General features: G+C 49.2%; 1 protein-coding gene across 2 annotated transcripts in view; it reads left to right on the top strand.

Annotated features, from left to right (window-relative positions):
• The first annotated feature begins 357 nt into the window (after positions 1-357).
• The window catches only part of ABTB3 (ankyrin repeat and BTB domain containing 3), a 165,327-nt gene continuing 152,241 nt past the window's right edge, over positions 358-13,443 (top strand). For both annotated transcript variants that reach the window (XM_069002937.1, XM_069002935.1), the window contains exon 1: positions 358-1,549. In XM_069002937.1, the coding sequence (XP_068859038.1) occupies positions 592-1,549 (958 nt within the window). In that variant the 5' untranslated portion in view covers positions 358-591. The remainder of the gene's footprint in view (positions 1,550-13,443) is intronic.

Here is a 13,443-nt window from a genome sequence, read left to right as displayed (position 1 = left end):
TGCCAGCGGGGCCAGGGCCACATTAACACATCTTGGCTTTGCAGCGCAGAGTCCCAGCCCTCGGGGTGCCGCCTGCGCGCAGGTCTCAGCCCCGGCGGGCTCCGCGGGCGGCCCCGGGACACGGTGGGGCCGGCGGCGCCGGACGGGCCGCGCCCCCTCCCGGCCCGCGCTGCGCGGCGCGGTGCGGCCCCGCGGAGCGAAGGGAGGCGCGGCCGCCGCAGGGCGCCGTCCCATTGGCCGGCGGGCGCGCTGCTTTGCATGTCTCCGCCTCCTCACCGTCCCATTGGCTGCGGGCCGGCGGCGCTTTGCATGGCCGCGCCCCCCGCGCCCGCTGGCCGGCGCTGCGCTGCGGTGCGGTGTCGGGCCGGCGGCGCGGCGCAGTGCAGGAGCCGGAGCCGGGCCGGCAGCGGGGCTCGGCCGGCGGCAGCAGGAGCAGGGCGCAGGCAGCACCGCCGCTTCGCTGCCGTCTGGCGGAGCGGGGCGAAGCGAAGCGGCCGGCGCGTCACGCCGCGCCCCGTCGCTGCTCTCTCCCCCGCGTTCCTGTGAGCCGCTCCCCGCCCGGGTCCCGCGGGTGCAGCATGAAGTGCGGCGATGGCCCGGAGAGGTAAGACGGCGGTGAGGACGCTGGAAGACCTGACGCTGGACTCCGGGTATGGTGGTGCGGCGGACTCGGTGCGCTCCTCCAACTTGTCGCTGTGCTGCTCGGATTCGCACCCCGCGTACCCCTATGGAGGAAGCTGCTGGCCGCACCTAACTGACTCCATGCACAGTCGGCACAACAGCTTCGACACCGTCAACACCGTCCTAGCGGAAGACTCCGAGGTGCTGGACTGCGCGGGGCAGCAGTGCTCTCGGCTCCTGCCCGACCTTGAGGAGGTCCCCTGGAGCCTGGAGGAGGTGGAGGCACTGCTGCTGCCGCCGCCGCGCCGGGAGCCGCGGGCGCCGGGCGCCGCCAGCCCCGGGAGCCGGGATGCGGCGGCGCGGCTCTCGACGCTGGTGAGCCGGGCGCTGGTACGCATCGCCCGGGAGGCACAGCGGCTGAGCCTCCGCTTCGCCAAGTGCACCAAGCACGAGGTGCGGAGCGCCATGGAGATCGTCCTGGGCTGGACGCTGGCGGCCCGCTGCACGGCGGCCGCCCTCGGCGCCCTCTCCCTCTACAACATGAGCAGCAGCGGCGGCGACCGCTTCAGCCGCGGCAAGTCGGCCCGGTGCGGACTGGCCTTCTCCGTGGGCAAGTTCTACCGCTGGATGGTGGACAGCCGCGTGGCCCTGCGCATCCACGAGCACGCCGCCATCTACCTCACCGCGGGCACCGAGAGCCTTTTCCGCGACATCCACGCGCGGGTGCTGGCCGGCCCCGCCGCCCCGCTCCCGCCGCCCGGCCGCCCCCCGGCCGCCGCCGCTGCCGCCCCGGCCGAGAAGGAGAAGGAGGGCGGCGAGGCGCCCCGCTTCACCCTGGAGGCGCTGGAGCAGACGGTCAACAACGACCCCGAGCTCTGGGGCTTGCTGCAGCCCTACCAGCACCTCATCTGCGGAAAGAACGCCAGCGGTGAGTGCGGCCGCTGGGCGGGACCGGGCGCCACCGACCACCTGTTGCGCCGGGCGGGCCCCCGTCCGCCCCCCCGGGCGCTGGGCGAGCCGCCGCCGCACCTGCCGCCGGGGCCGGGGGAACGGGGAGGGAGGAGCGGCGCGGCTGCCCCTGCACCGTGGTGCCCGGCCCGGGGCGTGGGGAGGGCTGGAGGGCAGCTGCTGAGCATCCCCTGCACGGCTCTGCCGGGGCTGCCTGCCCGCCTGCCGCGGCGTGATTGGCGTGAATTTAGGGGCAGCTGGCTAAGTGTCGGCGAGTTCTGGGTGAGAGACAGTGGTTCAGAGCTTCAGTTTTCCACAGGAAATGGCAGAAGCGCAGCTGAGCGCTTGCAGGCGAGATCAAACTTTTGTTACATATGCAGTGGTTTGGCCAGCGATTGCGTGGTTGGCGCTGAAATGCAGTCTTTCTGGACAGATTTCATTCATGTTGCTGCATGTTTACCCAGAGCTTGACACAGATGCAACACCGTGATGCATCAACTTCCTGGGCATTTTTTTCCCTTCGTTTTTTAAACGATGAATCTAATATTTTTAATAAGTTGTCTTTCGGTAGAGTGGTGTTCCAAAGTTGATGTTCCTTATTTCAGCTCCCTCTGTTTTTCAGGGAAGGGAAAATGGAACGAGCTGTGTCTCGAGGAGGCAGAGTTAAAATAGGATGTTTTTTTCTTATCTTCTCCTAAGCGTGCACAGACACATGCAAACACTTTTATTAAGCTAAAATTCAAAATACCTGTCAAGCTAAGATGCAAATATTTTGGGGGGGAGGGGGAAGGGTTGGAAGAGGAAGGGAACTGGGAGAACAAGGATAACTGGAAGCCTAGATACGTTTACAGATAAGCCTTGTTAAGTTGTTATAGTCACAGAGGATGCATTACAGCTAATTATCTATTGTCTTAAGGCACCTTCTATCCCATAAGAGATCCAAAGGAGTATGCCAGGTGGGAGCAAAAGAAAGGGGCAGATACTGCTCCCTGCTGTAAATAGATGCTGTTTAGTTCTCTTCCTCTGGTGGTTTTACTCCAGCAGTGGATGTCCTCCCCAGAGGCTTCGCTGAACCTCCCCTCAAAATGCATCCGCTCTCGGGGGCTTGTGTTGCAGGACCCTGGTGCGTTATTCCAGTGCTGTTGCAGGCAGGCATGGCTTCCCCAGGAGTGCCACCGTTGTTTTTTCCCTGAGTCCTGCTATAGTGCCTGTAGGTTTCAGATGGCACTGTGTTGCGTTTCTGACATTGCAGCACTGGCTGTGCAGGCTCCTACTGAGCCCTTCATTTTGTTTTGCGGCTCTCTCTAACTCCCTCTGTATCAGCTCAGTGGATTTAAATGAACTTCATTCTGACCCTCATTTATCTCCCTTCTAGGGACATGAAACAGAGTTTTCATCTCCATTTTATTGTAGTTTTAGCTGGCACAAATCTCCTTGGTAGCTCAGTCTTGAGTTGAGAAAATAGCATTTTTCTGAGATGTTCGAATCAGACCCTAGCAAGTTGTCCATTTTGTTTGCCTCTCTCCCTATGTTTCCCTCCTTTCTATGCAAATGTCTGTAATGTTATTTTGCTTTTTAGCATCTTATAATACATAGTTTGGCGTCCTGTTAAATATATTTAGAGTTACAGGTGCAAGCAAGAGCCAGGCCTCCTCACAGTAAAAGCCATTTTTTACTGCTGTTAATGTTTATTTAGATTTAATCCAAGGGTGTGTTACCTGCTCTTAAGCACTTTCAAGGCAACTAAACCAGCCTTTATAAACTATTAAAACACATCAGCCTGCTTCTGCATCAGTGAAGTATGTATCTATTTATATAGTCCTCACCATTTTGGTGTCTTGAGTGTTCCATGTTTGGTTGCAAATGTTTCCTTCTCAGGCACTTAAAAAAAGGTGGGGAAGTATGATGTGAGAGATTATTTGACCAGCTGGAAACTGTTGGGGCAATATGTGGCAGGAGGCTTGGACTGTGGAAGCTGCATCTCTATTTAGTGGCCTAACCACAAGTTCATCCTTCCTCTGTCCTCAGTACTTGAAACACCATGATAGCACAGCTCAAGAGGTAGCAGACTTCTCACATCTCTTTGCACCTCTCCAGGAGAAGAGACAGGTCGTGTGCTCTTGAGGTTCAATAAGCTGGGGTGTCATTTCCCAGCTGGGTGGCACGTGAACACACAAGCACTGAAATCAGTGGATTTGGTCCATCAGGTGTGGACAAGAAGTGGTGGTGGGGTCCTTTTTGAAGGTACCATGGCTAGTGTGATTTGAGTGAAGGTGGGGCATGGAACGCAGTGCAAAAGCAGACTCTGTAGCAGTACCTTATCTGCAGGTAGGTTTTTGTGGGGAGAAGTGCCTCTCTCTGGGATGCAAATGTCAAACCTTTAAAAAATTTCCAGGCTAAATTCAACACCTTAAGGTTCATCCAGAGTGTGAAACAGCCAACCTGTGAATATCATGGGGTGCAAGTATATGAGGAACATGAGTTTGTGCATGATGCAGTCCGAGAATTGCTCTAACAGAGTTTGTGAACATGAGTGTTGGGGAAGATGGTCTGAGGATCTGCAAGACACAAACCAGCTTTTCAGGGCTTCCCTGTAAGTTGTGCAGAGTGTTTAGTGGTTTCAGCTGAGGTTTTCTAGCTTATGTCATATTCAGTCATCTTGGAAGCTGCTGAATAAGATCAGTATTGCAAGATAACCTTCTCCTTCCTATAAATGATGGTCATGTGCCTTCAGACAAAAATGTTTGAGCTGGTTCTTTCTGTGGGCCCTTGAGCCTGCTGGGCTTCTTTTGGGTATGTTTGGCCTGAGCTTGGACAGCTGCCTCAATGGGAGCCCCACTCTGCAACAGGAGCCTGCTCATCCCTCTTGCAGGGTCAAAAGTCTGTGGATGAAGGTATTGGCAGTTGTTCATGTGTTACAGGCAGCAGGCCATGTGTCCTTGATAAGCCTCTTGGTAACCTCTTGTGTGGGACAGGGGCAGGGATGGCAAAGGCAAAGCAGGCGATGCTGTCGGGAGCAAGCCACTGGAGTACGGCAGCAGCTGCTGGCATATTGACTGAGCTTATCTTTCTGATTACTGTATCAGAAAGAATAGACCTTAAAAGCACTCTGAGGTAGTAATTTCCACTCCCCCCCAGAATTTTAACATCATGACTGAATGAAAATTAAAAACTTTACGTTTGGGATTTCACTGACGCTTAAATGTTTCAATTACAAGCTCCATCTGAATAGCACAGTGCATGTTTTACATCCTATAACAGTTGCAGAGAGTGTTATTTCCCTTGGAACAGTGGGAGAAAAATACTGCATGCTCAATGAAAGGCAGTAAAAGCTGGCACCTCTGTAGTTTAAGCAATATTATTTTAGTTTCTTTATTGCTCATCAAACCCTTACTTTAGGCCAGATCTGAGAAATGCTTTGAGATGAATGGGATGTTTCCCCAGGTCTTGGATCCAGTGCAAATCATTGGAGTAAATCCATGTATGTTGTTTTAACAGGGGAGGCTTGGATGGCAGATCCAAGTAGCTCAAAGTCACCTACACTGTATTATGGAGGTCCTCTTTCACCGGGAGGAGGAATGGTATTAGACAAAACTTGGGTTAATACAGAGTTAAGAAAACTGGTTTTACCTGTTTCATTCTTGGGGGGGGGGGGGGGGTCTCCTTTTCTTTGTGGCAGGGCTTGTGGTGGGAAGGGCAGAGGCTGGGAGGGACACAGCCAGGGAGCTGGGGATCACGGGAAGGAGTTTTCTGTGGAGCAGTCGGCATGCACAACTCTGCCTTGTCTGTTTGTGTACAGCTTCTAAAAATAGTTATTTGGAACCCAACTGCATCCCTGTGGTTTCTTCCTCTTCTTAATATTATTTAGAGAAGAAGATCAAACTAGTTAGAAACCCAGGATTAGGTCAGGCTTGGCTGACACGTGTCAGCTAACCTCAGTTTAACCTCAGCCTCTTCTTCTAATTCAGGCTAACTAGGGGGACTCCAAGCAAATGAGCAGCACCAGTGTATCAGCACAGCTTAACCAAATCAATAAATGCTTTTAAATATTGATACATATGTATACACACGTGTGCATACAGAGACCATACCCTTTTCTTACTGGCAAGCATACTGTTATCTGTTACTTTTCTGGTTTCTGCTGTAATTGAACTATTCAGGATGCCATTATGGCCTTAGGGGCAACATAAAAATCAATCTAAAACTTATTTCAGCTAAGATGATAGGGGAATATTTGGGCACAAAATGGAATTTCATGCCATTTTCTTGGCCTTTTTAAAAACTGTGGTTTCAATAATATCCTTTTCTCCCCTTCTCCTCCCTCCCCTTTTGTTTCCATTCTATTTTTTGCTGGTAAAATAAAAAAAAAGGAATATGGTTGAAGTTTCTTATATGTGCCAGTTTGTTACACTTAGAGGTCTTTGCTGTTTTGTTTTTGCCATCTATTCCAGGGCACTGGAATCCCATGCCAAGAGGTTGACATGAGTGGTGGTGCAACAAATGATGTGTATTTCTGCTTGATTCTCTTACCTGACAACCTCCCAAGCAAACTTCCACAACCTCTTTGAACAAGTAGTGAATTTATCCCCTCTCCATAGGGGAGGGAGAGGGGGACAGATCCCCAAAGGGCAGAAGGTTTTGCCTGTTCGTGGTTTGTGGCCGCTGATGGTGGTGGGAGCTGGGATGGCAGTGGGGAAACTGTGCTCCATTCCGTATAGGGAGGTGGGTTGGTTTGACGCCTGATGTTGGCAGGAGTGGGACAGAAAGATGATCGGCATGTGTGTGCTTATTGAAGACCTCTGTTGCTTTGAGAGGACACCTTGAGAAGGGAGAAATGGTGGCATTAGGAAGTAGAGGCCCAACGGGAGATTGAGGTTTGACTGACTGGGTGATGAAGGTTTGTTTCCCCTCTGGATGTTTTGATTCATGTAATTTGTTTCAGTTATGAGTCTAACATAAAAAAAAATAAAAAAAATCCCAGAAATGGTTATACTAGAAGCACCCAGGATAATCATAAAGCTTATGTTTGCCAATATGATTATTCCTTTTGTCATGTTGGAAAGTACCTTAATAGCATTTATAGTCTTGGCCACGCTAGGGAGTTTTCAGGCTTCATCTACATTACTTAGTTTCTGATGTAAATGAGGCTTTAGAATGATGATTGGGAGTGATTGTGTATACAAGGAGCATGTTAGGGGAATAACAGTATAGTTTTAGCAGTATATTGGGTTCCTGGCTTTTTTGCTGAATGCTGACAGGCTTCATGTGGTCTTTCAGCCATCCTGTGAGCTGATGACATGAGGTACAGATGAACATTAGGGACAGCTTTGTGCCTTTTCCTAACGTTACTGTAAATGCTCTTTCTTCTGCTTCTCCAAGTTAATAAAAACGCAAAAGACACCACTCTTAATGTGTTGGTGTTTCTGCAGTGTGTGTCATACCAAGCAGTTGGTTGTCAGTCACAAACCTTCCACATTGTCCAGAGTAAATAGTGGTGCAGTGGCTGGGGACATCTACAGCCTGATCCCTTTCTCCCTTGTCCTGGTCAGGGGTTGAGTTCTCCTATCTCAGAAGTTAGAAAAAAAGCTTCATGGTCTTCCCCTCACCTTTCCCCTAATGAAGGTGTGAAAGGAGAAAGCCCTGCTCACTGAGATGGCACCAGAGGAGGAGAGAACTGTTTCCTGTAGCACATGGGTGTTGGGAATTAAATCCTCTGCCTGGAGTAATTTCCTCTAGCCAATATGTAGTGCAAAACGAGCAGGGTCTCCCTTCAGGTGGCTTGCTGAAAGTAGCAGTTTCCATGCAAAATATCTCTGTTGCTGGGCCAGCACAGGATGTACAGGAAAAGCAAGAAGGGGATGGATGAGGGAGTTCATCACCAGGTTGTGTTTTCTTGCAGTGAGGGTGATGAGCAGCAGCACTGCCACCATTTGTATCCCTGACCAGATGGGCATTCTGTGTACTAGTGGGGGCTGAAGTGGATGCTTGGTGAATGGTGGATCACATCAGTTGCCTGTTCACTTTCCCAGTCTCCTCCCAGTTTCAGGATTCCTGCTGCCTCAGTCTCCCAGCCTGGGCTGTCACGTCCAGCTCTGTCTGCAGTGCCACCCGGCCAGTCCCTTTGCTCTGTCTGCAGGCTGTTTACCTTTGCTCAGGATTTAGGAGGCTTTAGCAAGGCATAGGAAAGAAGCAGGGACTGTTTTCTTTCTTTGCTCTTGTCCTTGCTTACTTGCTGACCAAAAGGAACATACTGCACCATCTCTGTAGAAATCTGCAATTGCAATTGTTGTGTACCTGATAAGTATTTTAAAGGTTTCAAAAGACATAAAGTGAAAATTACCCCAGAGCTTGCATGGCCAGCTTAACCTCTGGTTACTTTGCCAGAGGTGTTCAATTGGACAACTTGAAAAAAACACCGATATTGTAAAGGACTGTGCCAGCCAAAGCCTCACATGTGGTTGGTTCTTGGTCTGTCCTTGCTTTCAGGGATTTCCTACAACAAAGAGTTTCTATCAGTGGCCACATTTGTCTGGCAGCGCGTAAGCTTCCCATTTTCCCAGAAGGTAATAATCTATCCTGCTGTTAAAGGATGTGAGGAGATATAATCTGATGTCTAGTCACTCCTTTTGCTTTCCATAGGGCTACACTTTTCTCTTGTAAAAACAGAAGAGAGGAGGGCACTAATCAGGTGAAATGAGTCAGTGAGAAGCTGTTGGCTCGTTTTGACAGCAGGAGTGAGGGGCATGTTCCTGGGAGCAGCTGAAGAAGAAGGAGCCGCATTGGTGTGGATCAGTTCGGCAGCATGGATGGGGCACAGGCACGCTGACACCTTGCCGAGGCTTGTCTCAGTTACTTGAATTAATTTAACCTGATGTGCTGATGCTTTTGAATCATCACACTTCCTTACTAGGGCAGTTTGTGGGTGAGGAGAAAGTTGTACAGCATGGCTTATGGGACATGACCATTTTCTTGGGCTCCATTGAAAGGGTGCCTGCCATCTTGATGATAGTTTATCCTCTTTCTTGATTCCTAGCCTGTGTTCATAGTAAGCAGTGCCCTTTTTTTGGTGTAGTTGTTCCTGAAAACAACCCAAGAGGTTTTCTAATATGGTAAGAGGGCATCCAGTAGTAAATATGTGGACCAGCTTGGAGACTGAAAAGGTGCTCAAGAGACTTGGAAGTTTCCTGCATTCTCTTGGCTCATCACTGATAAGGCAAAGAAATTGTCTTTGACTTGGTTTAAACAATACTGGCTTGGTAATAAGGAATAGGAAGAACATTAGACCCCCTGTACCAACAGACCTCAGGACAGGTGACTGTGTGCCTGATGAATCAAGCTGGCAGAGGTGGATAAGGGAGGAAGGACCAGTGGGTTCCAGGCCATTTAAAAGCACAGTGGTAGACCTGGTGTAAATCCCTGTGGGTGGTCGTGTGTGGCTGACTGATGTTGGTGCTTGGTGGGATGTTGATCTGCTTGATGGGAACTTGGCTGGCAGGACACTTGGGGACTGGGCTCTTCCTGCCATGGTGCTTCAGGAGATGATGGATGTTGATACTGGGATCTTTGAAAAGAAACATGGAAGCACGGGACACCAGTATAAGTTCTTTTTCTGCTGTTCTGAGGCAGCTGAAAGCGAAAGTGCAGGGAGGGATCAGTGCTGCAGGATGTGTGGGAGGCAGCGGGACACTTGCCAGGAGATAGGAGCACACGGAGGCGTTGCAGCTGAGCCGTGAGGGACTGATAATACTTCTGGGTCAGCAAATTCACAGCCTTACGTGGCTTTTCCAGAGCTCTTACATGGATAGACCTTGCTCATGTGAACAGCACGTAGGCTACTTTAGGTAGCCATAAAGGTTTTGGGACAGGCTGGGAGTGAGCAGGTGAACAGGAACCCCTGAAAAGATTAGAGAGGAGGCCTCTTCAAGGACCAGGTTTCTGTCCTCGAGTGCTGTGGAGTAGCACCTGGACCTACAAGAGTCTGAGGCTTTAAAATTAATAAAACCACCCTGTTTTTAAATGCGCTGCTATGAAATATTGCTCCCAGGTGGGGGAAGTGAGCAGGGCTGGGGTTGCAGCAGAGGTATGGTGAATGCATTTGCATTTTTGAGGCGGTCAAATAATTGAAGGAAACTTTGCATCCTGCAGTGTTTTGCAGTTTCTATGGCCCTGTGGTAGTTTTGGATAAACACTGTTGGGCTGTAGTGCCTTTGCTTATGTGTTGTGTTTGGCTGTGATCGAGTTGCTACAGTCAGGGAAGGTTGGCTTTTTCTTGCAAAGAGCTGAGCAAGTCTTGCAAGCCTCTCTCTGGGATGTTATCCAGAAGGGATTTGGAAAAATAGAGATTGTGGTGCTGTGGGCCATATGTACTCCCCAGACTACAAGTCCTTTGCCCCAGATGAAGCATCTTCACTTCTCTGTCACCTCTAAGCAGTGAATGTGGCTGGCAGCAAGGCAAGCTGCCACTGGGGAGTGGGCCAGATGCCTGGGGATGGATGCTGGACTCCCAGCCCTTCAGTGGGTGAAGTGCTGCCAGCAGAAATGAGAGAGATTTCAGAGGTCAGAGTCATTTTGGCTACCCACTGAGATGCTTTTTTTGTGGAAAATGCTAAGAAGATTTATTTTTTTTTTCTGCAATACAGGGGCATTTCTTTGCGTGCCAGCATATCGCAGAAATTAGTTTCACTGAATCATTCACTGTAAATCTGGGTAGGTAGATTATTTTGCTCTGGGTTGCCATATAACAAAGATAACTGCTAGGGATTAGATGCAGGTACCTCTGATGCTGTTACTTCCCTAGATGCTTATAAAATAAGTCAGTACTTCAGAAAAAGTATCCCTGTGCTACTTGTGTTATTTAACTTCTCTAGTGCACATCTTGTACGGGGTGCTGTATGGTACAAGCTGTTCCAAAGGTAGTGCTAAACCCAGTCCTGTAGTCCTTGTTTGGGCAACATTCCCACTGATTTTGGTAGTAAGGACAGCCTGTCAAATATCAGGATAAGGTCTTACATTTGGTAACAAATTAAAGAAACTCCTGAGTCAAAGCTGTAGGCCCAGATTTAGTTTTACTTAAGATAAGCTTTTCCAAAACTGAAGATGAGTATCAGTACCTCACTGCAGGTACTTATTCCTAATTTGAAAGGATTTTTTTCCCATTGTTTTACTGATTAATGGTGTTCAGTTTAAGGATTGTGCAGCACAGCCTGTGAGCCCTTGTGCTACCTGGCTCTAGCCTATTTCCGCTGGCCCACATAAGAAAAATTCTAAAAATAGTCCAGCAGTGTAGGTTTTCAAAAGTAAATTAGATTTTAAAAATAAGAGGTTCAGTTTAATTATCTGGCATGCTCTCAGGAGGAGGAAGAGTTTCAAAATGCGCAGTTCCTCTAACATGGAATAAATCCCAACCCCAAGCATAGCCATCCCTCAGTAGTTACGACCTGCTGTTGCTTTGCTGTTGTGCTTTACCTATTAACTAGTTCTTCATTATACCAGTGTGGTCACAAAAGAATTGCCTTGTGCATCAAATGTTTTTGGAGAATGAAAACAGTTTTGCAAGCTGGCTGAGTCCAGGGGCAGACACCAGCAACGTGCAGACTCTTTTTAATGAAAAATACCTGCCTGTGGGAATGCATATGATTCCTTGCTTCCATCTTAAAGAGCATGTTTGGTAAACGATGGGTAAGATGAGCAGTAATCTGAAATACTTCACAGGTTTAAATGTAGGAATGACATAAACACCTATGTAATGCAAAGGGTGCTGAACTTAGGCAGCAGCGTTCTTGCAGCAGGATGCTGGGAGCCAAGATAAGTGAGTCGGTGATGCTGTCTGACACACATCAGCAGTTAAACTGTGGTGGCTGAGTGCTTCTGAAGCAAGATTAAATACAACAAGAGAAAAACACCCTAGCCAAAACTCATTCCCCTTTAAGTGTACAGATAGTCTTACTGATCTTCAGGAAGGATATATGGGCTGTCACCTCTCTTCAGCACACAGAAACTGCCTATGCGTGGGATAATTGGCAGGTTTTATAAGGTGACTGGTGGTGATGAGAGCCCTCAAACCACCAGAGCAGATGGGGATGCTGATGTCTGCCTACTCTGCCTCCTCTGACCAGGGATGTCATGGTGAGAAAAAGTCACGAGACGGAGCTTGAGGTTGTGGAGGGACTTGAGTTATCAGATGGGTGGGAGAACACTGCCTTAACAGGGCTGGTGAAGTTCTAATTACAGACAGTGTGAGGTGTGAGGCAGGAGCTGGTGAGTCACAAAGTGTTTTCTAAGGTTTGGGGCTGGCCCTGGATGCTCAGGCATCAGCCACTATTGCAGGTGACTTCTTTCATTGGGAGCGAGGAGGCAAGGCAAGGTTTTCCTTTGGATGGGACCCTGTCACCCTTACTGCCACCTTTGTCAGCTTGAGATTAGATGGCTCTGATTTGCCCAATGTAGCGTTATGTTTTGGGACTGCCTGGAAGTTCACCTGGAACCAGGCTGCTGCCTGCTTAACAGGTGCTTCTCATGCAAACAGTGCAAACATACCCAAACTGCAAAACTGGCTACAAAGCTGGCTGCTGAGCAGATTTAGACCTGTACCATTGACTGCTTGTGCAATCTGTGTTGCATACTTCTGACAGTGCCGGTAAGACATTCCTGTCTGGAGTGAGGAGGTGGAGTGCACACGCTGGGGTCTGTAGGGTTGGAGTTTACACATTTTCTGGTCTGGTAAGGTCTGAGTTGGATGAGTCCCTCAGAAACATCCTTTTTGGGGGCAAGGACAGTACTTAGAGGGAAGAGGTGTTAAGAAAATGAGGACTTCTCAGTTTACTTCTCCCCTTGACTGTGATTTGAGAAGCATCATTGGGACGAGTTCTGATCTTTCTTCCTTTAGAGGTTTGCGATGCTGTTGGCATTGCACTGATACACAGAAAAAGTTGTTGGTATTTAAACACAAATGTTGGTCATGGCATAAGGAAAAATGAGAACAATTCAGCACCCCACATAAAACATCCTCTGAGCCTGGAGTAATTAGTTCAGTTTCATAGCCCGATTTCCAGAAAGAGAAAGAAGAGAACAAACAGCAGAAAAGATAATGAAATTTGGCGGGGGGGGCCCAAAGGAACTGTTTCAGTACAGTGATTGTCAACCAGAGTGGTGTTACTTGGTCCAGAAAGAAGGCACCTGGGGAAGCTGTGATTGCACCATGCAAGGGACCGAGTGCCAAAGTGGGAACTTGAGCAACTGCTGAATTTTTTGTAGAGAGCCAGGATGCAAGACTGAAAGTGTAAATTTAAAGTTACTCTAAAGAGCCCTCTCCTTTTCCCAGCACAGTGGGGGTTTGTGGAACTGTATAATTGCAAAGGAGTGGCTGGGAAACAACATGCTGGGGTTATGCACATGGAGACTGTTTCTAAAGATTACATTAATCGTATATTAATAATTGCAGAGGAAGTACTGGTTTGTGTTTTAGCCAGAGCTTTGCTTGGACAGCCTTTACAGGCATTGCACAAGATGTGGTGGGTGTTCCTGCCCTTTGTGCTGCAGAGCCATTCGCTGCTGTTGGGCACTGCAAAATGAGGCTGCTTCCTGCAGTATCACACCAGTAACCTTCGTTGCTTTCAGTCGTCCTGTGAATGAGTAAGAGCTGCAGGACGGAATGTTCTACTGTTCTGAGCGCCTTTCCTGTGAACTTCTCTAGGATTTCTTTTGCCATTTTGACATGGGCAACTCTTCCTTCCCTGAGTTTCATATGTGCTCTCTTCATTAGGAGTGGTGACCTTCTCGATACTGCTCCTTTTCTTTCCCCTTAAGTTCAAAGAAGTTCAGTATTTGCATAAGCAGCTTGCTTGCTATTTTACTGCTTTCTGGCATAATCTCTCT

The sequence above is a fragment of the Aphelocoma coerulescens genome, chromosome 1A (assembly GCF_041296385.1).
Source record: "Aphelocoma coerulescens isolate FSJ_1873_10779 chromosome 1A, UR_Acoe_1.0, whole genome shotgun sequence".
In the NCBI taxonomy this organism is placed as follows: Eukaryota; Metazoa; Chordata; class Aves; order Passeriformes; family Corvidae; genus Aphelocoma; species Aphelocoma coerulescens.
The sequence above is the reverse complement of the archived record's forward strand: the minus strand, read 5'-3'. Positions and strand labels throughout refer to the sequence as shown.